The sequence below is a fragment of the Hyperolius riggenbachi genome, chromosome 4, assembly GCF_040937935.1.
Source record: "Hyperolius riggenbachi isolate aHypRig1 chromosome 4, aHypRig1.pri, whole genome shotgun sequence".
Classification (NCBI taxonomy): Eukaryota; Metazoa; Chordata; class Amphibia; order Anura; family Hyperoliidae; genus Hyperolius; species Hyperolius riggenbachi.
Genome location: NC_090649.1, coordinates 78,319,254 through 78,342,128, shown reverse-complemented (window position 1 = coordinate 78,342,128; position 22,875 = coordinate 78,319,254). Strand labels below are relative to the sequence as shown.

Here is a 22,875-nt window from a genome sequence, read left to right as displayed (position 1 = left end):
GTCATTGGGCCAATCACTGCACATGATCAGTAGCAGTGACCTATCAGATGTCACTGCTACTGATCGAGTGCAGTGATTGGCCCAATGACTGTGCCATGGTCCCGTCTGAGAGACCATCGGCACCAGTTAGCAAAGGGAGCAGCGTGCAGCTGTGATTGGCAGGTCTGGTGCCAGCACCCCCACTTGATTGTTCAGGGGCCAAAGCTTTTCCTCTGACTGGCTATGGTGTTCTCTTGCCGGTCATAGGGTTGCTATGGTGTTCTCTCGCCGGTGATGGTGTTTTACAATAGCATGCCCTATGATGTCATAGGGAAGGGTGGCAGGTGACAGGGATTGGGGGATGCGTGGATGAGGCGGGTAGTGTATGTTCCAGGAAGGCAGGCAGGAGAACGGAAAGGATGCAGAGCGCACGTAGCCCAAACTGTTTGCCCAAATGCTGCCCTCTAGATTTTTCCGCCTGAATCACATGATTCCGGTGGCTATATGGTAGGTCTGTCCCTGCTGCCTAGGAAGCTTTATGGGTAATCTGGCTCTGCCAAAGGCAGACAATACAAATGACCCTCATTCTAGGAACTGGCTAAAAAGAGGCAACTGCTGAGAATTTGGACAAAGATGTTTCAGCTACGCAAACAGGCGCTTAACGCATAACTAATCTGAGATGCCCACCTGCTATGCAGAGTAGTGTAGGGAGCAGTGTAATATTTACCAGCTCCAGCGCTGAAGGTCTCTTCTTCATGCATCACACCACACACTCTCTACTGACATTCGCTGGCTTCCAGTCACGTGACTCGCATCGGCAAATGGCAGTAGAGGGTGTGCGGCTTTGATGCATAAAGGAGACCCCCAGTGGTGGAAGCAGGTAACTATTACTCTGCTCCCTGCGCTGCTCTGCAATGGTGTTGGGGCAAACTTTGTGCGGGAGAGGGGGGGTGGAGAGTTTGGACAATTGTGAAACTATCATGGGCCCCCCTGGGTTGTTGTTATTGTGCTGCCTCTACTCTATGTTATTCAACCCCATAAACTGGTATAATTACCCTCAGGTACCAAGATTTCTGGCACCAGACCAGCAAGGCCTTCACGTTCACTGCATCGACCCTGCGCGCTTCACGTGATAACCACATTCTTATGTTTCTTCCGTCTGCAAATAATATATAAACCTTGTTTGTGTTTTAGAGATTTTAATGATATACTATGCCTGACTACTTGATAGACTTTCACTGAGAGAGAATCAGTCAGGCAGAGTATGTAATTAGAACCATAAACACAAACAAGGCTTAAGTCGTATATAAGCAGTCAGAGGATGCGCAGCTCTTGGACGTTACAAGTTCTCCAAATGCCTCGTAGGGAGTTATTGGTGTGACTGCAGTACGAAAGAAAAACTTATAACTGGAATCTGGTGCTACTAAACCAAAATAAGCCTGTCAAAAACACAATACAGAGGCAGCTATCTCCATAAGAAAGCGTTAAAATCACACAAATATTAAAGGTGAACTAAACTAAAAAGAAAAAAATAAATTGTATTGCACCCCAGCATTATAAATGGAAAAAACAATACTATGTAGCTACTAGCCCACCTTTGTTAAACTTTTACTCATTGCATAATTGTGTTCCTTTCATATAGTTTCCTCAAGCCCAATACTGTTTTTTAATACTTTAATTGCCTATAAACTAAACAAGCCTCGCCCACAGCTTCTCCAGAGTGCCTTGGCACTCTCAGACCCATGTAGCAAGGGCTCATGGGAGCTCAGTCTGGGCAGGAGGAGGTGTTACTAGGCAGATATTTTTAGAGATAGAGGGGAGGAGGAGAGGGGAGTGAAGTTTTCACAGGCTGAGGGGTGGAGATACAGATCAGCTTGCTTGTGAAATGATCACAAGCAGAACATGGCCGCTCTCATTGTATCACAGGAATAAATCATATACTGCTGAAGCTGTTTGCAGCTAGATTTGCTCTGTTTAGTGTTTTTTATACTATATCAATAATTATCCCATACATATTTAAAAGAAAGGCCCTAAGATTTGTTTTTCTTTTGTTTGTTTGTTATAATTGTCTTTTTTTTTTTTTTAACAAGTGTTTTATGTTGGTAACTATGGGGTAGTGGTGAAAGGGACTAAAAATGAATAAAACATTTATTTATTCTACATAAAAGTGTATGTGGATGTATTTTTACTTTTTGATCACAAGATGTTGCCACACTTAATTCCAGTAGTGAACAGTACAGTACACAGGAAGTGTGATGTGTATGAAATTTACTTTCACTTTGTGACTGAATGTCAGCATCTTGCTGATGCTGGCTTTCATTCATCCCAGGCACTGTGATCTGTTTTGGGAACACATGTTCCCATTCACCGATCATGGACTAGCGGGATGGGGACACAAATGAACGGGAGCGGAGCATATAGAGGTACGCATATCTACGCCCATGGTGCTCAAGTGAAGTTTTAAGGGACGTAGATATGTGTACCAGCGGGGGGGGGGAAACGTGGTCAATTTTTGATTTGGATGTGTTTGAGGATAAGAGATGTTATAAACATGAGGTTTACTTTAGGCCTCACTTATTTTAGCAAGTCTGAAGGCTTTAAACTGGTATGTTTTAAGATAGCACACTGTGTAAAAAAAAAACTATGTAAAAAAAATGGCACCCCATAGGCCCATGTTATTATCAGCAATTGATGAAATTGAACAGCAAACTGCAGGGGGTGTTAAAGTGGATCCGAGATGAACTTTTACCCATTGCATAATTTTGTTCCTTTCCTATTGTTTATAGGGCATTCCTCAAGCAAAATACTTTTTTTGTTTTGTTTTAATACTCTAATTCCCTATAAACTAATCAAGCCACGCCCACAGGTTTTCAGAGAGCCAAGGCACTAACAGACAGTAGCAAGGGCTCATGGGAGCTCAGTCTGGGCAGGAGGAGGGGGAGGTATTACTAGCCAGAGATTTCAGAGGCAGAGGGGAGGAGGGAGGATTCGTTTTTTTTCACAGCATAAAGTGCTCAAGATGCAGATAAGCCTGCCTCTGTGTAATGTTTACAAACAACATGGCCGCTGTCATTATATCACAGGAAGAAATAATAATTTTCTATTAAAGCTGTTTGCAGCTAGATTTGCTGTGTAAGCTATCTAAACTTTAGATAAGATATATAGGCAAGTTACTTGTTATAGTTAGTTTTTCATCTCAGATCCGCTTTGAGTTTAGGAACCACCAGGCCGGGTTAAATTTAGGCACACCAGAGGGGAGTTATGGTTACGCAGCACCGGAGGGAGGTGTTAGCATAGGTACCACCACCAGGGGGGTCTTACAGTTAGGCATCGCTAGAGGTAGGGTTCTGTATAAGAGTGGGGTTAGCTTACGTCATAATGAAATGTTGGTAAATATTACCAACATTTTACTGTATGAATTAAGTAGTAGGATATCGGTTACTTTACCGATAGTCTATTAAAGCATATTTCCTTTTCCCTTTACAATGGGCGCCATCAGTAAATGTACGCAACTACAGTATAAACATATATGTGTGTGTGTGTGTGTGTGTGTGTGTGTGTGTGTGTGTGTGTCTCTGTGTGTGTGTGTGTGTGTGTGTGTGTGTGTGTGTGTCTGTGTGTGTGTGTGTGTGTGTGTGTGCGTGTGCGCGTGTGTGGTGTGTGTGTGTGGTGTGTGTGTGTATGTGTGTGTGTGTATGTGCGTGTGCGTGTGTGCGTGTGCGTGTGTGTGGTGTGTGTGTGTGTGTGTGGTGTGTGTGTGTGTGGGGGTGTGTTGGTGTGTGTGTGTGTGTGTGTGTGTCTGTGTGCGTGTGTGCGTGCGTGTGTGTGGTGTGTGTGTGTGTGTGTGCGCGCGTGCGTGTGGTGTGTGTGTGTGTGCGCGTGTGGTGTGTGAGTGTGTGTGTGTGTGTATGTGTGTGTGTGTATGTGTGTGTGTGTGTGTGGTGTGTGTGTGTGTGTGTGTGTGTGTGTGTGTGTGTGTGTGTGTGTGTGTGTGTGTGTGTTGGTGTGTGTTGGTGTGTGTGTGTGTGTGTGTGTGTGTGCGTGTGTGTGGTGTGTGTGTGTGTGTGTGTGTGTGTGTGTGCGCGTGCGTGCGTGTGTGTGTGGTGTGTGTGTGTGTGTGTGCGCGTGTGCGTGGTGTGTGTGTGTGTGTGTGTGTCTACCACTCCCTAAACCCCCCCACCACCACCACACGCACGCACAACCCTCCATCTTACCCACCTATTCTTCAATTGCATCCAGCATCTTCCAGTATGTATATTGCACCATAATAAGTTTGATGAATACATCTGCCTCTGTCAAGCTCTGACAGCTAACGTAGGATTGATCGAAACGATAGTTTGTTTTTTTCTGCTTGAAGTATCCAGAGGGATTTCATTACAATTAGATTGTCAGGGTAGATGGATAATGTTCGTAGCACATAATCAGAGGCCACATATGAAATCAATGAGCCTGTGGACTGGATAATGTGTTAAAGGACAATGAGTTTGAGTCAGATAAAGAGAGCCTGTAGCGCTGGGAGAGATTGTGGAGCGCTTTGTTTTCCCCTTCTGTGTTTTTCCTGTATAATGATCTAGTATTTAATTTATATTGAAATAACTAGGTTATGCTTGTTGTGCCGCTTAAGGGCTTTGCTTTCGGTGGTCAATATTAGCTTCCTATAGAATGTGTACTTTCCTGATGGAAGAAAGGATTAATGGTGCGGGGCCAGAAACTGCTGTCTCGTTTTATTTTTTTCCTATTAAGATAAACTGAAAAGCACACATATTCTTAGCTTTTCAATGCGATTTTTTTTCCCGCCTTAAAATTATTCTGCATAAATCACTTTATTCTTTAAGTCAAAAGGTTAGAAGCTGAATTAAATCACCATGTTTATTCATATCGAAGGCGAGTAGAGTGCTTAGTATTCAAGAAGGCTTTTATATAGGTCACTGTTATGTAAATACAGGAAGGAGAGAAAATGAAGAACATGCGATAGCGAGGGGCGGTTAAAGGGCGACTCCGAACAAAACTCAGAATTCAGAGATGGATTTGTAAAGGCTATCTGTATTTCGGATGTACCGCTAGCAAGATAGAATGATTTTTCTTATAATTCATGACCTGCAGAAAATACAGCCTGCCTATGAAAACATCTCCATTCTGAGTGTGGTCTGGGTACTGCACACGGTAACAGTAAGGCCTGTTTTCTGAATGCGCGTGCCACTCAATCAACAAAAAACATCAAATCACATTGAAGAAATGAGCAATATATACACGTGAGCACCATCACCGTTCCACCCCACCCAACCTGTTTCGCAAATAGCATCATCAGGGGCTTATGAGCCGTGAGCCCCTGATGATGCTATTTGCAAAACCAGTAGGCAGTGGACAGTGGAATGGTGTCCCACAGTTACATATTGTATATTTTTTCAATCAGGTCCCTGTAATACTGGCCTGCACGTGAGCAGATGTTGTTAGTTTATTTCATTCTTGCTGCATTGAATTGAAGCCCATAATGAGAAAATAAAATAATTAGTATACACTTAGAGGTGTGTTTTTATTTTAAACACGTTACTCCAGGAGTAACATTGGATAAAGTGGCTGGAGAAAGGAACGTGGAGTTGAGACTACAGTGCCTATCTGATTGAATGACACACAGGTTATAACTTGGGTCTTTCAACGATTTGGTAAGTCTGCCTTATAATGGGTGTTGTTGGTGGACTACAAGTATAAGGAATAATCCAGAAGCATTACACAGATTGCTTGAAAAGGTTTTTTTTCTGAGTACTGAACTTTGGCTGCTTCATGACATCTGAACTCTCAAGCACAGATATTTATACCCATATATTTACACAGCTCTTCTGCACTCTGCAAAGTAGAAACAGAGTAAAAGTGGGCTCTGGAGGCTTGGGTGGGGCTGTTGGAAAAACTCCCGCATTGAACAAAATAATAATGATAATTTAAAAAAATGGAAAATGATGCTTCATCAACCTGCAGCTCCCTAAACACTTCCCCACTTTTCCCTTTCTAGTCAGTCTGAGAATATGCTCCCTTATAAGTTGTGAGTTAGTAGGCTTAAGGGGCCCATACACCTAACGCTTTTCCCGCCGATATACAGCAGATTCGATCACTGTGATCAAATCTGCTGTGAAATCGTTGTGCAAATGCTGACCGAACTATCGATTTCCATCCGAAATCGATGGTTCCCGTCGATCCGTCCATGCGAAAGATTTCGCTCGATCGCCGGCGGGTCGGGAGTGCGTTGATAGCGGCGTCGTGACGACCGACGCTAGCAGCAATAGATTGCCTGCTCCGCCGGCGCGTGTCCCCGCTCTCTCCGCTACTCCTTGGCAACAGCAAGCAGGCAGCTCAATCACTCCTCCCCTCCTATGACCATGTAACTACAAGGGGAGTAGCTCAGACTAACTGGGTGTGAGCATCCAGGTTCTGGTCTATGAAGATAAAACTATTTTTTTTAAAACCTTTTTTTAAAAGTATAAATATTTTAAAATAACGTCCTTACAAATGATGGCGATGCTTAGGCGGACTGATTGAGAAGCATGTTATCAGTTTGATCAGCTGATAATACCAGCCATACTGCAGATCTATACTGCAGATCTACAGAAGACCTTATCAGATAGCGTCCCTTGTGGATTTCAGCTCAGGACCCCATAATTTTAAAGTAAAAATGCTAACCACTTAGCAACATCGCCGCCATTACAGCTTATTACTGAATTACAAATATCCCCCAAATGCCAAATGGTGACTATTAATAGCTAGGCTTTATGAAGTCCCTGGGTAAGCGTTCAAAGAGCATGAGAGCGACTGTAGCTACACTATCATGCTAATAACACGCTCATTTATAATACATTACTTCAACTCATACAAGGTATTACATTTATTGACTTTCCCAGAGACTCCCGTCTTGCCAGGACTTGCCACTGGAACTGGAAATATAAAGATAAGCCTTACACTTATTAACAAATCTCCATGACGGTGGCAGATCGTCAATAATTCTGAGCCCTCTTTTCTCTTCTAGAATTGACACCGAGGCCTTTTAGCATATAACCTTTTGAATTTAAAGAACCAGCGATGGGGATGATTTAAACCTCATCACCGTATAAAGAGAGGCTCGGTGCTGCCGGCGCTCCGCGGGATATTGCTCGGCTGGGGCTGCTCTGCAGAAATGATTATTGACTGGCTGAATAGAGGAGCGCGCATTTATTTATAATGACCCTGGAGTAATACTGATTACTGTTCAAAGTCTTACGGCAAAAGGCAAGAGTTCAAATTAAAATCATTAATGCTGATCAACACAAAGGAGAGAGAGAAGGTGCAGAAGTCATGTTCGGTTATTGGGCTCGGAATAATGGTCTGACCTTTGTGCGCAAGTAGGTGAGAGAAGGCCTACGCAAGGCAACGTGTTCAATCAAACGGCATCCTCATAATTATACCCAGACAAGGCTGCCCTGCAGTGGTGCTTTGGTGAGGAAGTCCCTGGATATGATGTACATGTTATGATTTGTTGGCTGATTCAGCAGCATTTTCACAGTGAATCTAAAATAATAATAATATTCAATATAACATCTTAAAGGGAACCTGAACTGAGTAAAATTATTTAAAATAAATACACAATGTACCTACAAATGAATATTACATACTTACCTCACTGTCAGTGCCTCTCAGAAGATCACCATTTTCTTCTTACAGTGATCCCTTCCAGTTCTGACAATATTTTGTCAGAATTGAAATATACCAGTTGCTGTCAGTTATAGATCAGCGCGTGTCAGTTATAACTGAATGTGCAAGGTAATGTCCATGTTTCCCTATGGCTCAAGTGAACAATATTACAGTTTAACAGTGTTTTGACCAGGAGGCTGTTATGGAGTAATGGCCATTTTCAAGATAGAGGATGGAGAATTTGATCGATCACAGTGGACAAACAGGATGCGGGAGAGGAGAAAGAGGTCGATAAGTAGACTACACGGGAGGTAATTATGACCTGTGTATGTTTATTTTAATAATTCAGTTCAGGTTATCTTTAAGAAATCACTAAGTAGTGCAGATTCCTTCTTAAACTGTTAGGAATAGGAGGAGTTAGGAAGGTCTCTCAGGCAGTGCAGTGCGTGAGGGAAATTGCTGTTGCTGAGGTAACCAATACATCTGCTGTATTGCATCAATGTCCAGCACTAAAAGGGCTAAGCACAGAACAGCTTCACTGGACACCTGGCAACAAATTATGCCTAGCCTGCACTGCTGTACTGCATCTGTAGAACTACTATTAAGCACTTCTTAATCTGCAGCAGTTTAGGGATGGGTTTGCACTTTTCTTAACTGTAGTGCAGCTCTAGAAATTCACGCTAAACAGCCGCTATTACGTAGGATTTGAGAAGTTTCTCATTATCATGCAGAACAGTTCCCCTGCTGGTTAGAACTGTTTAAGAAGAAAAAAATGTCCGTATTGCTTTGATAAATCTGGCCCTGTGAGTGTAACAACCCCAGGCTCATCTAGACGCTCATGCTTGCTGCACAGCCATAGCAGTTAAGGCACCTGTTTTTTAACTGACCTGGATAGGCGCTCATGCAGCTGTAGCAGTTGAGACACCTGTTTTTTCACTGACCGGAGGAAGCGGGCAAGCACCCATGAAATGCATTGTCAATTTTTTGTTCTCTAATCTAATAAATGATCTTTTTTTTCGATAAACTGGTCCAAATTCTTCAAGAGAGGTAAGATTACCTCTGTTTATTAGATTGGTAAGATCACCCCTCTGTTTATAAGATTAACAGTTTATAAGCCTATCTTTAATGGATTGGATGCCTCCACCCCTGTTTTAAGTGCCCAAGGTGTTTTCTGAAGCAAATGTGAAATGAGTGGCTTTGCCAGCGATGGTCAATGGGTTGTAAATAGTTCCAGCTTGCATGCAGATTTTATGCAGCTCAAAACTTGACATGCCAAGTAGATTGATCCCTGCAATTGAATTCTATGAGTGCATCAGATGCACCAGTTTTGCCCCAGCCTCTCAGGTGCAGATTTTACAACAAGTTCAATCACACTTTCAATCGATAAACTGACCAAAAATGATTGGATATATTGCCGATGTAGCAGATTTAATCAAGTTGATTGAACTGGCCAGAAAAGCCTGCTACCTTAGCTTACCTTAAAGTGAACCTCCAGAGTAAAAATCTACTCAGCAGCACTGAATAGGCTTGGTGTTTCTTTAACCTTCCTGGCGGTAACCCCGAACATAGTTCGGGGTAAGCCGCGCAGGAGGTTTTCTCAGGCCCTGCTGGGCCAATTTACTTATTTTTTTTTTTTTGCTGGACGCAGCTAGCACTTTGCTAGCTGTGCCAGCACACCGATCGCCGCCGCCCCGCGCCCGATCGCCGCTATCCGTCGCGGCGCCCCCCCCCCCCGACCCCATGCGCTGCCTGGCCAATCAGTGCCAGGCAGCGCCGAGGGGTGGATCGGGACTCCCAATGACGTCACAACATCGGTGAAGTCATCCCGCCCGTCGCCATGGCGACGGGGGAAGCCCTCCAGGAAATCCCGTTCTTTGAACGGGATTTTCTGATCGGAGATCGCCGAAGGCGATCGAAGCAGGCGGGGGGATGCCGCTGAGCAGCGGCTATCATGTAGCGAGCCCTGGGCTCACTACATGATTTAAAAAAAACAAAAACAAAAAAAACTGCTGCGCTGCCTCCTGGCGGAATTTTTTATACCGCCAGGAGGGTTAACAGTTTCACAGCATCAGAAAATTTGTTTTTCTTATCAAAACCTCATTTTTAGCTGCCCAGAAGCTAAGCTCCTCCCCATCAAAGAAAACTTCCCGGGCATTTTTCCCCTGATGCTGTGCAAAGCATGATGGGATTTCTGATGTTGTTGTTCTCGTTGCTTAGCAACTGGGAGGGATGATTAGGACACAGGACATTTGGAACTGTGTCTCATGCTCCCTGTCACCTCCTTTGAACCAAAAAGATGGCTGCCCATCACAAACATTTGCCTGTTCTTTTAAAACAGGGTGGGTAAGAGATTATATCACCTATCTATTTTAATTAACATATTTTTCTATTTTAATTAACATATACAATGTAACTTAATGACAGTATGTTTGTTTAGTCTGAAGTTCCTTTTTAATCAGATCATCCACAAGACAAACCTAGGCAGTTGCCTAGGGCCTGGAGAGAAGCTGGGATCCCGGGGGATGCTAGCCCTCAACCAAATCTTACTAAAAATAACCAGGTGACCATCAGCGGGGGGCAAAAACTGCTATCTTGCCTAGGGCCCCATTTCAGCTTAGTCCATTTCTGACCTTAGGGCCTGTTCAAATTAAGGCCGCGTTTCGGCTCGATTACCGGTGCGATTGGTATGTTTTGAAAGCGCTTTTGTGATAAGGTATAGACCCGTACCCTTGGTAAATCAGGGCTGAGCATGTTCATCTATCTTCCCGAGGACTCCAGTGGCTTCCCTCCTGCAAAAGAAATCCCCTCCTCCAGTCCTGATTGCTGCTTCTAACTATACATGGGCGAGTTCCCGGGGAGATGATGGGATGTAAGTCCCGCCCTCTTCATAATGTGATCATGTAAACACAATCAGATGAGATCTGAGGCAACTACGGAGAGACATTTATATTCTGACCTGCTTTATTCAGAAGTTACACCAGCAGCAGGATGGGTCAGAAAGCTTAATATGTCTTGTGTATAGAAGGTTTTGGCCAGTTGGAAGAGCTAATGGAAGCAATTACATGTAATAAGGGCTGCTGGATTTTGCTATACTGCAGAATGTAAATAAACACCGTTTTGCTATCGCTCCCTAACTACGCTGCCAAATAAATGCTAACACATGCTCAACTTTATGTACCTGGTGTTCCCTTAAGTTATTATGCATGCATGTTTTCACAACACCAAATTACACTTCCTTTATGGAGAGAACGCTGGGAAAACAAGCGTTGAAGTGCCGAATAATAAAGTCTATGCTGTTTATTTTGGCATTTGAAGACCTCATCACTAAGTTGTTTCATGGCTAGCTAGGTTTCCTTTATTTGTTTTTTTTTCAGCAATTTTAAAGGGAACCCAAGGTGAGAGGGATATAGAGGCTGACATGTTTATTTCCTTTTAAATAATGCACACTGTCTGGCTGTCCTGATGATCCTCTACCTCTAATACTTAAAGCGATGGCGAGGTGGCAAATTATCACTAAAATAAACACACCACCTGATCCGTGGGTCTGGCCGGAACAGGTAGCCACACTTCCTGCCTCTCTCGCCGCCGCTCCTGTTGCTAGATATTAGCCACTTTCAGTGACCCGACACGACTCTGGAAACTCTGCTCTGTGTTTCTCATCACAGAGCAGAGTGCAGGGAGGCAGGAGAGTGATGTGGGGGAGAGGCAGAGCTGCCCTATTAGAGCCTGGGAAGGGGTGTTAGGAACACCCCCAGTGGGCGTTTTGTAGGAGATCCTCTTCTGCTAGGGACGCCCCTTCCCCTTCACCCTCAAGATACCGACAAGCTGCTTTAAGCTATAGACTCTGAGGCCGGTTACACATTACAACGCATGCTGGAAAAAGGCTCCTGCACTCGTTGCGGCGTGTCGTCGGGAATCTGCGGTGCGACGCTGAGTAGCATCAATTAAATCGACGGGGAAACGCCGATTTCCGAGGATAGAATGCGCCGGGATGCGTCATACCGCAACTCATCAAAACACAGCGTCGGGTGTGAAAGGTAAGATAAAAGTCTATGGACTTTCCTATTACCTTGGTTAACGCAAAGTACAGACTTTGCATTAAAACGCTGAAAAAGGGCTCTGGTGTGAAAGAACCGAAAGCATGCAGATCAGATGTTTCTGACAAATCTGACAAGATTAGCTGCATGCTTGTTTCAGGTGTGTGATTTAGAACCTACTGGTCAGAAAGATCAGCAGGGCTGCCAGGCAACTGGTATTGTTTCAAAGGAAATAAATATGGCAGCTTCCATAGATCTCCCAATTTCGGTTCCTTTTAACAGCATCCTATACCGTGCAACTCCACATCAAATACAGCATATTACATCCCTTCTATAAGGGAAAGGAATCGCAGAAATAGGTTCCTGGGTATTCAGATTATGCCCAGTACATTTCACTGCATTGATTTAAAACTGCCTGAAAAAAACAAACAAACCCACAATAACAAACTACGGCAACGCATTTCTTCTGATGTCTCTAGCTTTGGAGGGGTGAGAGGGTTCTGCTGATCTGAAGAAAATATACACCTGCATGAAAAGAGCACCCCTCCTACTAGTCAGCATTCTCTATTCAAGTATATCAAAGACGCTTAGCCCTGAGCAAGTTGATGATACTAAACCAAACAAGGAGCTTTATGGGTGCGCTCTTTTATGTGTACAACACGCTTCGCACGCACGACCATTCTGAACCTATGTAAACTTTGTTTTTTCTTCTCACTTTATCTACTTGTGTTATAGTGGATCCATTAGCATTACCAACAATTAAAGGGTCTGTCTGCTTTGAAACTGAGGCTACAGATTTTGAAGTGTTAGAGAGTTATTAACCCCTATAATAAATAGATTGGGTAAAACTGGACAAGTCTGTATAGGATATGGCAAGCTTAGCTTTGGTTATTGGAGGTAGACTTTGATACAAAACCTCTGGTGCTCCAATCATTCTACAGGAGCTTCTGAGCTACAAATAGCCCTGCTTCATGTATAACATACAGAAAACAATTCAGTTTAACATTCAGTTTAAAATTTCCTTTCCATTTCAGAATAAGAATAATTTTATTATTCGCCAAGCATGACTGGGTCGTGCCCAGAATTGGATTAGGCACAAAAAAAGCAAGGCTCAAGTAAGAGATAGGACGCACATTACACGATATACAGTATAATATACAACAGTGTAAGAAAATAAATAATTAAAGGGAAGTGACAAGTTATTGATTGGACACACAATATACAAGGGGCAATGAATCAGTAGGCAGTTTATCAATAATCAACAGGGAGTTCAAGAGGTTGACAGCCGACGGGGAAAAGGTGTTTTTATGCCTCGAGGTCCCGGTGGGAATGGCCTGAAACCTCCAGCCTGATGGGAGCCTATTGAACAAGCTGTAGCCTCGGTGTGAGGGATCGTTGGCAATCCTCAGTGCTCTGGAACGCAGTCTGCAATTGTAGAGGAGGTCCAGTGGGGGAGGGGTTTCCCAATAATCTTCTCCGCTGATCTGCTCTGTAGTTTGTGGCTGTCACACACTTCGGTGTGTAGCCAGCTGTATGAGACACCTGCAATGCAAAGCAGGTAATTCGGGTGTTGGTAGCTTTAGCAGCTCCTAGGAGGTAAAAGCTGAGGGGAGGCAGTATTTAGCATCAAAGGCTGCACAGATTTCAGCAGGGATTGTGGCTTAAGGTCGGTTGGGGTTAGGCATTGTGTGTGTGTGTGCGTGTGTGTGTGTGCGTGTGTGTGCGTGTGTGTGTGCGCGTGTGCGTGTGTGTGTGTGTGCGTGTGCGTGTGCGGGTGTGTGTGTGTGTGTGTGTGCGCGTGCGTGTGTGTGTGTGTGTGTGTGTGTGGGTGTGTGTGTGGGTGTGGTGTGTGTGTGTGTGGAGGGGGGGTAGGGCTAGGTATCGGGGGGAGGAGGAAAGTTTTGAAGGTTCGGTTAGGGTTAGGCATCGATAGAGGCAGGACATTTTTACATGACCGCTCTGCAATGTACCTGTAGCCGGAGACCATGTGACCTGCATCCTAGGCAAAAGTCACATGACATCTCAAAGAACAATGTTTTGTATCCTCGGTACACACGGAGTGCCTTTTTCACGGAATGATGTTGTTATTTGGTAATGTTCTAATCTGCCTTATTTATTCATGTAAAGAGGAGATTTGGTGACCGATCAGTTGTTACAATAACCTACCAGCGCACAATGGGTAAGTGTACGTCAGAAATAAAAACACATTAAGAACCATTCACCCTAACGGCGTGTAAAATATGCCGCAACCTTTGGGCAATGTTTAATCCACCTCGGCTGTAATGCCTCCATCCAGCAGCATATTGTATTCATGAAATCCCCGCTGTTCTCCATTCTTCCCTTTATCCTTGTAGTGCGAATAAACCCTCCCCGCTTTCCCCTCCGCAGCTCGGCCTATCAGCATTAATCTGGCCCATGTATTATTTACGGCTGCGGCTGCTGTGTAGTCGTGTCAGGATATTAAAGAAGAAAACAACCCTCCAAAGTGCATTTAAATCTCAATTCATACTATCAAGCAGCTTAGTCCACCGCATCACACAACTATATTCTGTTCAGGAGCACCTGAGCTTCATACATAAACAATGACGGGTTCTCTTGCTTTATATTCAGGAGACGGGATACTTTGTTTTCTGTTAACCAAAGCCTGATACAGAAGCAGGTGTTGGACTGTCCCCTGTGCCCTTTCCTACCAGCTCTGCAGACCTCCTCCTAGATAGATGGTGCAATCCATGACCAGTAAACCAACCCGCATAAGACGCCCAAAACTAGCTCTCCAGCACCCAAGTCAGACATGGTAACGGGCGTCCCTCAGGCAGACTTTGATTATCAAACCTAAAAGTCTACCCTGGGCGAAATCTGCAACAAAAACAGACAGAGGCTGCTGGGTTCACATACGACACAGCGTGAAAGGCTGCATTTTATGTAATGTTTTGTGTTAATGTTGGATGTTGAATGTTCTTTTATTTAGTGTGTTCAGGGCAGACATCAGGGGGGTACAAGAGTGACATTAGTATGGGGCCCAGGAAAGATCTGGGGCCCAAACAGTGGCAGTGCCACTCGAGCCTCTTCTGGCAATTCTACTGTGGAATAACAGGAGTTGTGTGGTCATCTCCTTCTTCCCTGCTGCGTGATTGGTGAACACGCATCAATGCGGGGGGGGGGGGGGGGGTGTTATGGGCCCCAGGCAAGTTGCTTTGACTCTACCTTACATACCGTGGCTCTGCCCCCACACAATCTACCTATCAGATTGTTATTTGGCGTGAGGGGGGGCCCTGTAGGTTTGCTAAGTACGGGGCCTGGAAAATTCTGATGGCGGCCCTGAGTGTGTTTACTGTCTTTTTGGTGCGTTTGCGATGCGTTTTGCGTGCATTTTAATGCGTTTGTGGTTTGCATATACAAAACGCATATGCGTTTTGTATGTGTTTTTCATGTGTTTTTATATTTCCATTTATGAAAATCACTTGGAAGACAACAGGAAGCGAAAATACTGCAAAAAAGGGTGCATGGAATGCATGGAAAATGCATACCATTGCGTTCCCATTGACTTTCATTATGTGCGTTTTGGCAGAGTTCCTGCATATAACGCAACAAAACCTCTCATTTACACTCCGCTCAGGACTCTGCATAGGAAAGGAGAAAGGGTGGCACTAGGGGAGGGGAGTACATGCCTATAGTGCCCTATGGTAACACCAGCCCTAATTGATGGGGAATCAAAAATTGGTGCAACAGGTATTTTTTTTTATTATTTTTTTTTTTTATAAAACTTTTTTATGCATGGATAATTTAAAAAATCATCAGTTCAAGGCATTGAAAAAGCTTTCCGGATATTGGGGCTACTTTCTTATCCCCGCCACCCTACAGCCGCTGCGGCAGGTCCTGGCTTGTCAGCACAATGGTTTGTTTTTCTAGTCATTAGTTCACACAGCTACGGCTAAAAAAGAAGTCAAACTTTAACTTCCCAAGTAAACGTTCCTTTAAACTAATGGAACAAAACACTTCAGTACAATGCAACAATAATGCGGCCAAATGACTCGCTTCAACAGCTAATCATTACGCGAGGCCTTGATGAACAATTACGCTTTTACCATTGTTTTTTTCAGTCTTTAAAATAGAACCTACCCAGAATTAATCAGGTCCTCTCCAGCAGGCCAAATGTATTTCCGTCCTCCATAATCTCTGCCAGAACTGGCATGCCCCCTCCTTATCCCCGCGGGATGGTGACTTTGACATGTGGCATCAAGCTGGCAGCCTGGTATTAGGGATAATTTAAGTCACAACTGTCTTTTGCCGTAGAAGAAGGCCCCATTTTCCTGCCCCATTTAAATCAGGCAAAGTTATACATTTACATAGCCTCCTTCAGCTACAGGATTCTACTTCACTGTAGAATAATGCTGAGAAGTGGGACAAAAAACTAAAAACTAAAAGGGGAAATAGAATATTTTTTTGCTCAGTAATTATCTCCAGTCTATCTTCAGTCATAGAATTGGGAAGCTACAGTGTTTGGTGAAGTCCAAGTCCCATATTCTGATATTATCTGTAAATGCTGCAGTTGTAATTCAAAAAACCTCTGTATTCATATAGTGTCCTGTGCTGCCTGGTTCATGAATGAATGTTCTCTCCATGCAGCAAGTCTGAAACAAGATCACGATGTAACGAACGGTGAAGCACAGAGAGGATCTGATTACCGGTGATCTGCAGTATCACTGGGAATACAAATGTATACCAGATTATAAGTGATCTGCAGTATCACCGATAATCCGATATACCAGCTAACCTCTGTCCACCTGAGTAGAGTGTAGTGTTTGGTGTAACAGTAACACTTAGAGGACTAGGCCTCAGTGCAGCAAGGAGTACTGCACAGATTCCTTCCGCAGACCTGAACTCTCCAAGGCGGGAGGAGTCAGGCTGACAGTAGGAAGGTTAGTCTGAAAGTGACACTCAGGAGGTAGTGTCACTAACAGGACGGGGAACCGCCTCCAATAGTAAGGTCGGTTCTCGAGGTCGGACAAGCCAGGTTGTAACACACGGACAGATACAGATAAAGTACAGATTCAGAAGGCAGAGGCGGAGTCTAGGTACAGGCAGGGTTCGGCAACAGGGTATCAGAAATATCGAGGTACAAGATCAGGAGGCAGAAGCAGAGTCTAAGGACGAGCCGGGGTTCGGCAACAGAGAATCAGAATGGCAAGGTACAAGATCAGAGTTCAGGAGGATAGTCAGGCAGGCAAAGAGTCATAACAGATAATCACAATCAAACTAGTACTTTAAGCTATCAACAGAATCTAGCTAAGTGTAGGATTACAGCTCCAGCTGGTCCCGGCACACTTAAGGATCGGACTACAGGTCTGAGTGCTCCCACGTATGTGTTTGCAACGCCAGACAAAGAGCAAGTGAACAGCCAGCAGTATATATACACAAGGACCTCTCCAGGACCTCCCTAATTGCTGGACCAATGAGAGTAGTGGAAAATGTCAGCTGACCCGCCTGGTCAGCCGACTCCCTTCTGGCTGTTATTTAAGCTCTGCTTCTGTGCGCGCGCGCGTTTCACTCTGAATCTAGGTGGACTATCAGTCCCAGCCACACCAGTACTGTTTTGCAATGTATCCAGTGAACTGAGTGCGGGAGCCGCCTCTAATGCGGATTCCGCCGTTCCCAATGCATATTCCGACGCTCTGCCTATGCGGCATGCGGCGTTTTTTCCGCGTAGTGACGTCCTGCTGGACGCGGAAACAGCCGCCTCACCTTGAGAGGCAGCGGCTTTTCCGCGTTTCATCACACACGAGATTCCAGACTAAGGTTTTTGTGAGATTTGCTTAAGCCACATACTAGTAGTTTAGATTTAAAAAACAGATACGTATACCTCAATTTAATGAATCTAGGCCAGGCTTTCTCAACCAGGGTTCCTTGAGTACTCTGCAGGGGTTCCTTGGCATTTTCCCCCATCGTGGGGGAAGTATGATAGAGAGCACACTATAATATGGGCTAATGTAAAAAGAAGCATTAAATTGGGGGTCAGAATAATAATGAGTACATTAATAAAAATGACTAGAATAAGGAGACATTGTAATCAAGGGCATTGTAATAGGGAGTAGTGGCATAAACATCGACACCAGGTTTTAAACCCCATGCCAGGGGTTCCTTGAGATCCAAAAATGACTTGCAGGGTCCTCCAGGGTAAAAAGGCTGAGAAAGGCTGGTCTAGGCATAGAGGTAGAATGACTTACGGTATCTAGGCACAGAGCTGACACAATTCAAAAGAGCTTAACAGTTTTGCACTAGGAGACTTAAAGGACAACTGAAGTGAGGAGAATATGGAAATTGCGATATTTAGTTCCGTTTAAACAATTCCAGTTACCCGGCACTCTTGTTGATCTATTTGGCAGCAGTAGTATCTGAAGTACACCAGAAACAAGCATGCGGCTAATCTTGTCAGATCTGACAATATTGTCAGGAATACCGGATCTCCTGCTCTGCCATGTGCAGCTATGGGGAGTTGCATGCCTGATGCGAGAAAATGCTGTCGACCCTTCGTTTTTCCCTGCATACAAATTCGAAAGCAATTTGGGGTGTTGATGGAAGGGGTAAGGGAGTGGTGGGGTGGTAACATCGGGTCATGCTACGTAGGGCACCAAAACGGCTAAAAATGAACCTGATAAACCTTAAAAACACTTATCGTTGTTCTTGTTCATTCGTGTCGGACTCTTTGTGACCCCATGGGCCACAGCATGTCAGGCCCCTCCATCCTCTACTGCCTCCCAAAGCTTCTCCAAGCTCATATTTGTTGCTCCCATGATACTATGAAGCCATCTCATTCTCTGCTGTCCCCTCCTCCTTTTGCCCTTGATCTTCCCCAGCATCAGGGTCTTCTCAAATGAATCGTGCATTCATCATATTTCAGCTTCCACTTCAGCATTGCCCCTTCCAATAAGGGTTCATTTCTTTAATGATTATCTGATTGGATCTTCTTGTAGTCCAATGGACTCTCAGAGGTTTTCTCCAGCACCACAGTAGAAGGCTGATTCTTTGATGCTCAACCTCCATTATGGTCAAAGTCTAACAACTATACATGACCTGGATATGGGGCAATATGCAACTTCGCTTTGACTTGGAAAATTAAAAACTGTGACAACCTTCTGGATTTTAAAAACGGCCGCAGCTTTTATTTCCATATCACAATACTTCAAAACATAATTCACAGACATTTTTGAGTCACATTTTTAACAGCATGGTGGGTACATACTTCTCTTCTGCTGGCTCCACACCTTGAGGATCCACATGGGCCTTGTCAAGGGACCTGCACCACTTGCTGGGACAATCAGTGCCTCGACAGGTGCCCTGATACTGCAAGGCAATTCAGGGGAAGGCGGGAGGGCTTTTCTACTTTGCTGAATCCAAAAGAATTCCCAGCTTCCCCCCTTTGTCTTTTGTTGTACCTGACTGTTTCCCTTTCCACCCGTATCTAACACCTTGACCTTGGCTGACCTATCTTGTCCTGTCCGAAGGTCACTTGCCCGCACCCAGGTCATGCCGCCTCTCCACCTAGATCTGCCCTGCTCTGAGGGCTTCTTTACCACTGGAGCAACCATGGTTTTGACTATACAAACCTTTGTTCGTAAACCGACACCTCTGCTTTTATTACATTGCCCAAGTTTCACATTGCTTACCTTCCAAGGCGTAAACATATTTCACGGCTGCACTATCCACATCTAAAACACGTTTTCCTCCTGTAACTGGGTTTAACGGTACATGCTACGCAACCAATATTATGCTAAAGATATAACCAAAAATACAGCGAAAAGCGGAGCTACGGTTTAAATATTTTAAGCATGCAATTAGACATGACGGGTCTCATATGGAGCTGCTGGCATACTGCCCGTAGGAAAAATGTAAATGCCATGCAAATGCAATTTTCAGGCGATACCATGATGATGTCTGCCGTGTGCACAGGATTTATCTCCCGGCCCCATAATTTAATAAACTGAGGTGTGAACACTGCACATTTAATATAACATGAAGACCTGAATTTCTCTCTCATGCATGTTCATGAAAGTAAACAGGCCGCCTGGCCGGGGCTGTGAGCGGCGAGGAAATATAAGATCAGCCGGGGATTATTAACTGTAGCCTCTCTCATTATACAAACAGCTGATGCCCACACTGCCTGATAAGGCTCTCTCCGCAGCACTGCGCCGACAACAATGGAGGAACGACATAGCGCGAGCAATTCATAACAACTCCGCTGCTTTATATCCTCGCCGAGCGTGATTGGATATTAATTCACTCCGGTTTGTTATGGCAATCCCGCATGCTGAGTATACTTCATAAGGTTTCTCAATAGATGGATCCTTATCTAGTTTATTGGTGTACACAGTCCTTCTTCCTGCACACTGAGCCATCTCTAGAAATCTAGAAATAATGGAATCTATGAGAAGAACGTGACTGCAGCAGAGGTTGTACTCTGAAAGGAAGAACATGCTCTCTTGTTTGCTATCTATGCTAAAGGTAGATCCATAAATACCCTATGGTGGGCTAAAGAATGCATTAAAATGACATAAAAGGGGCTGACTCACAAAATGTATTATAAGAATTACTTATCTGACTTAAAGGACCACTATCACAAAAAAAATGTGTAAAATATAAAAACACATAAATAAGAAGTATGTTTTCCAGAGTAAAATGAGCTATAAATTACTTTTCTCCTATATTGCTGTCACATACAGAACTGACAGGGTTTGTGTAACAATTTTTCACGATAGTGGCCCTTTAACTTATTAATTTTCTTATTTGATCTGTGGTAACAAACTTATTTATCTCTCCTTGGCTCCTAATTCAACCTGACCCTGGTGACCCTCACAGCCTGGTCCCTTTATCAGAGGGAATAAATTAGTAGTTGGAGCCTCTTACAGCTCTGAGCCCATCTGCGTTCCCTCATCTACCCACCCTCATCTTACTTCCACCACCTCATGTCACCTCTCCTAACCCTCACCTACCCTCCCACCCTCATCTTACTTCCACCACCTCATGTCACCTCTCCTAACCCTCACCTACCCTCCCACCCTCATCTTACTTCCACAACCTCATGTCACCTCTCCTAACCCTCATCTACCCACCCACCCTCATCTTACTTCCACCACCTCATGTCACCTCTCCTAACCCTCACCTACCCTCCCACCCTCATCTTACTTCCACCACCTCATGTCACCTCTCCTAACCCTCATCTACCCACCCACCCTCATCTTACTTCCACCACCTCATGTCACCTCTCCTAACCCTCATCTACCCTCCCACCCTCATCTTACTTCCACCACCTCATGTCACCTCTCCTAACCCTCACCTACCCTCCCACCCTCATCTTACTTCCACAACCTCATGTCACCTCTCCTAACCCTCATCTACCCTCCCACCCTCATCTTACTTCCACCACCTCATGTCACCTCTCCTAACCCTCACCTACCCACCCACCCACCCTCATCTTTCTTCCACCACCTCATGTCACCTCTCCTAACCCTCATCTACCCACCCACCCTCATCTTACTTCCACCACCTCATGTCACCTCTCCTAACCTTCACCTACCCACCCACCCTCATCTTACTTCCACCACCTCATGTCACCTCTCCTAACCCTCACCTACCCTCCCACCCTCATCTTATTTCCACCACCTCATGTCACCTCTCCTAACCCTCATCTACCCACCCACCCTCATCTTACTTCCACCACCTCATGTCACCTCTCCTAACCCTCACCTACCCTCCCACCCTCATCTTACTTCCACCACCTCATGTCACCTCTCCTAACCCTCACCTACCCTCCCACCCTCATCTTACTTCCACAACCTCATGTCACCTCTCCTAACCCTCACCTACCCTCCCACCCTCATCTTACTTCCACAACCTCATGTCACCTCTCCTAACCCTCATCTACCCTCCCACCCTCATCTTACTTCCACCACCTCATGTCACCTCTCCTAACCCTCATCTACCCACCCACCCTCATCTTACTTCCACCACCTCATGTCACCTCTCCTAACCTTCACCTACCCACCCACCCTCATCTTACTTCCACCACCTCATGTCACCTCTCCTAACCCTCACCTACCCTCCCACCCTCATCTTACTTCCACCACCTCATGTCACCTCTCCTAACCCTCATCTACCCACCCACCCTCATCTTACTTCCACCACCTCATGTCACCTCTCCTAACCCTCATCTACCCTCCCACCCTCATCTTACTTCCACCACCTCATGTCACCTCTCCTAACCCTCATCTACCCACCCACCCTCATCTTACTTCCACCACCTCATGTCACCTCTCCTAACCCTCACCTACCCTCCCACCCTCATCTTACTTCCACCACCTCATGTCACCTCTCCTAACCCTCATCTACCCACCCACCCTCATCTTACTTCCACCACCTCATGTCACCTCTCCTAACCCTCATCTACCCTCCCACCCTCATCTTACTTCCACCACCTCATGTCACCTCTCCTAACCCTCATCTACTCTCCCACCCTCATCTTACTTCCACCACCTCATGTCACCTCTCCTAACCCTCACCTACCCTCCCACCCTCATCTTACTTCCACCACCTCATGTCACCTCTCCTAACTCTCATCTACCCACCCACCCTCATCTTACTTCCGTCACCTAACGTCACCTCTCCTAACCCTTATCTACCCTCCCACCCTCATCTTACTTCCGTCACCTAATGTCAGCTCTCCTAACCCTCACCTACCCTCCCACCCTCATCTTACTTCCACCACCTCATGTCACCTCTCCTAACCCTCATCTACCCACCAACCCTCATCTTACTTCCACCACCTCATGTCACCTCTCCTAACCCTCATCTACCCTCCCACCCTCATCTTACTTCCACCACCTCATGTCACCTCTCCTAACCCTCATCTACTCTCCCACCCTCATCTTACTTCCACCACCTCATGTCACCTCTCCTAACCCTTACCTACCCTCCCACCCCCATCTTACTTCCACCACCTCATGTCACCTCTCCTAACCCTCATCTACCCACCCACCCTCATCTTACTTCCGTCACCTCACGTCACCTCTCCTAACCCTTATCTACCCTCCCACCCTCATCTTACTTCCGTCACCTAATGCCCATAGGGCTAGACCAATATGTACAAAGTTTGATCACCAAATGGGACCCGTCTCATGTGTGTGACGTAGTCTCACTTGAACACACGAAC

General features: G+C 45.1%; 1 protein-coding gene across 10 annotated transcripts in view; it reads right to left on the bottom strand.

Annotated features, from left to right (window-relative positions):
- The window catches only part of KLHL29 (kelch like family member 29), a 1,379,660-nt gene that overhangs the window by 417,589 nt on the left and 939,196 nt on the right, over positions 1 to 22,875 (bottom strand). Inside the window, exon 1 of one of the 10 annotated variants that reach the window (XM_068280228.1) lies at positions 10,363 to 10,449. The exons of the other annotated variants lie outside the window; for them this stretch is intronic. Within the exon in view, the coding sequence (XP_068136329.1) occupies positions 10,363 to 10,392 (30 nt within the window). The 5' untranslated portion in view covers positions 10,393 to 10,449. Of the gene's footprint in view, positions 1 to 10,362; positions 10,450 to 22,875 lie in introns of those variants that run through there. 10 annotated transcript variants of the gene reach the window in all.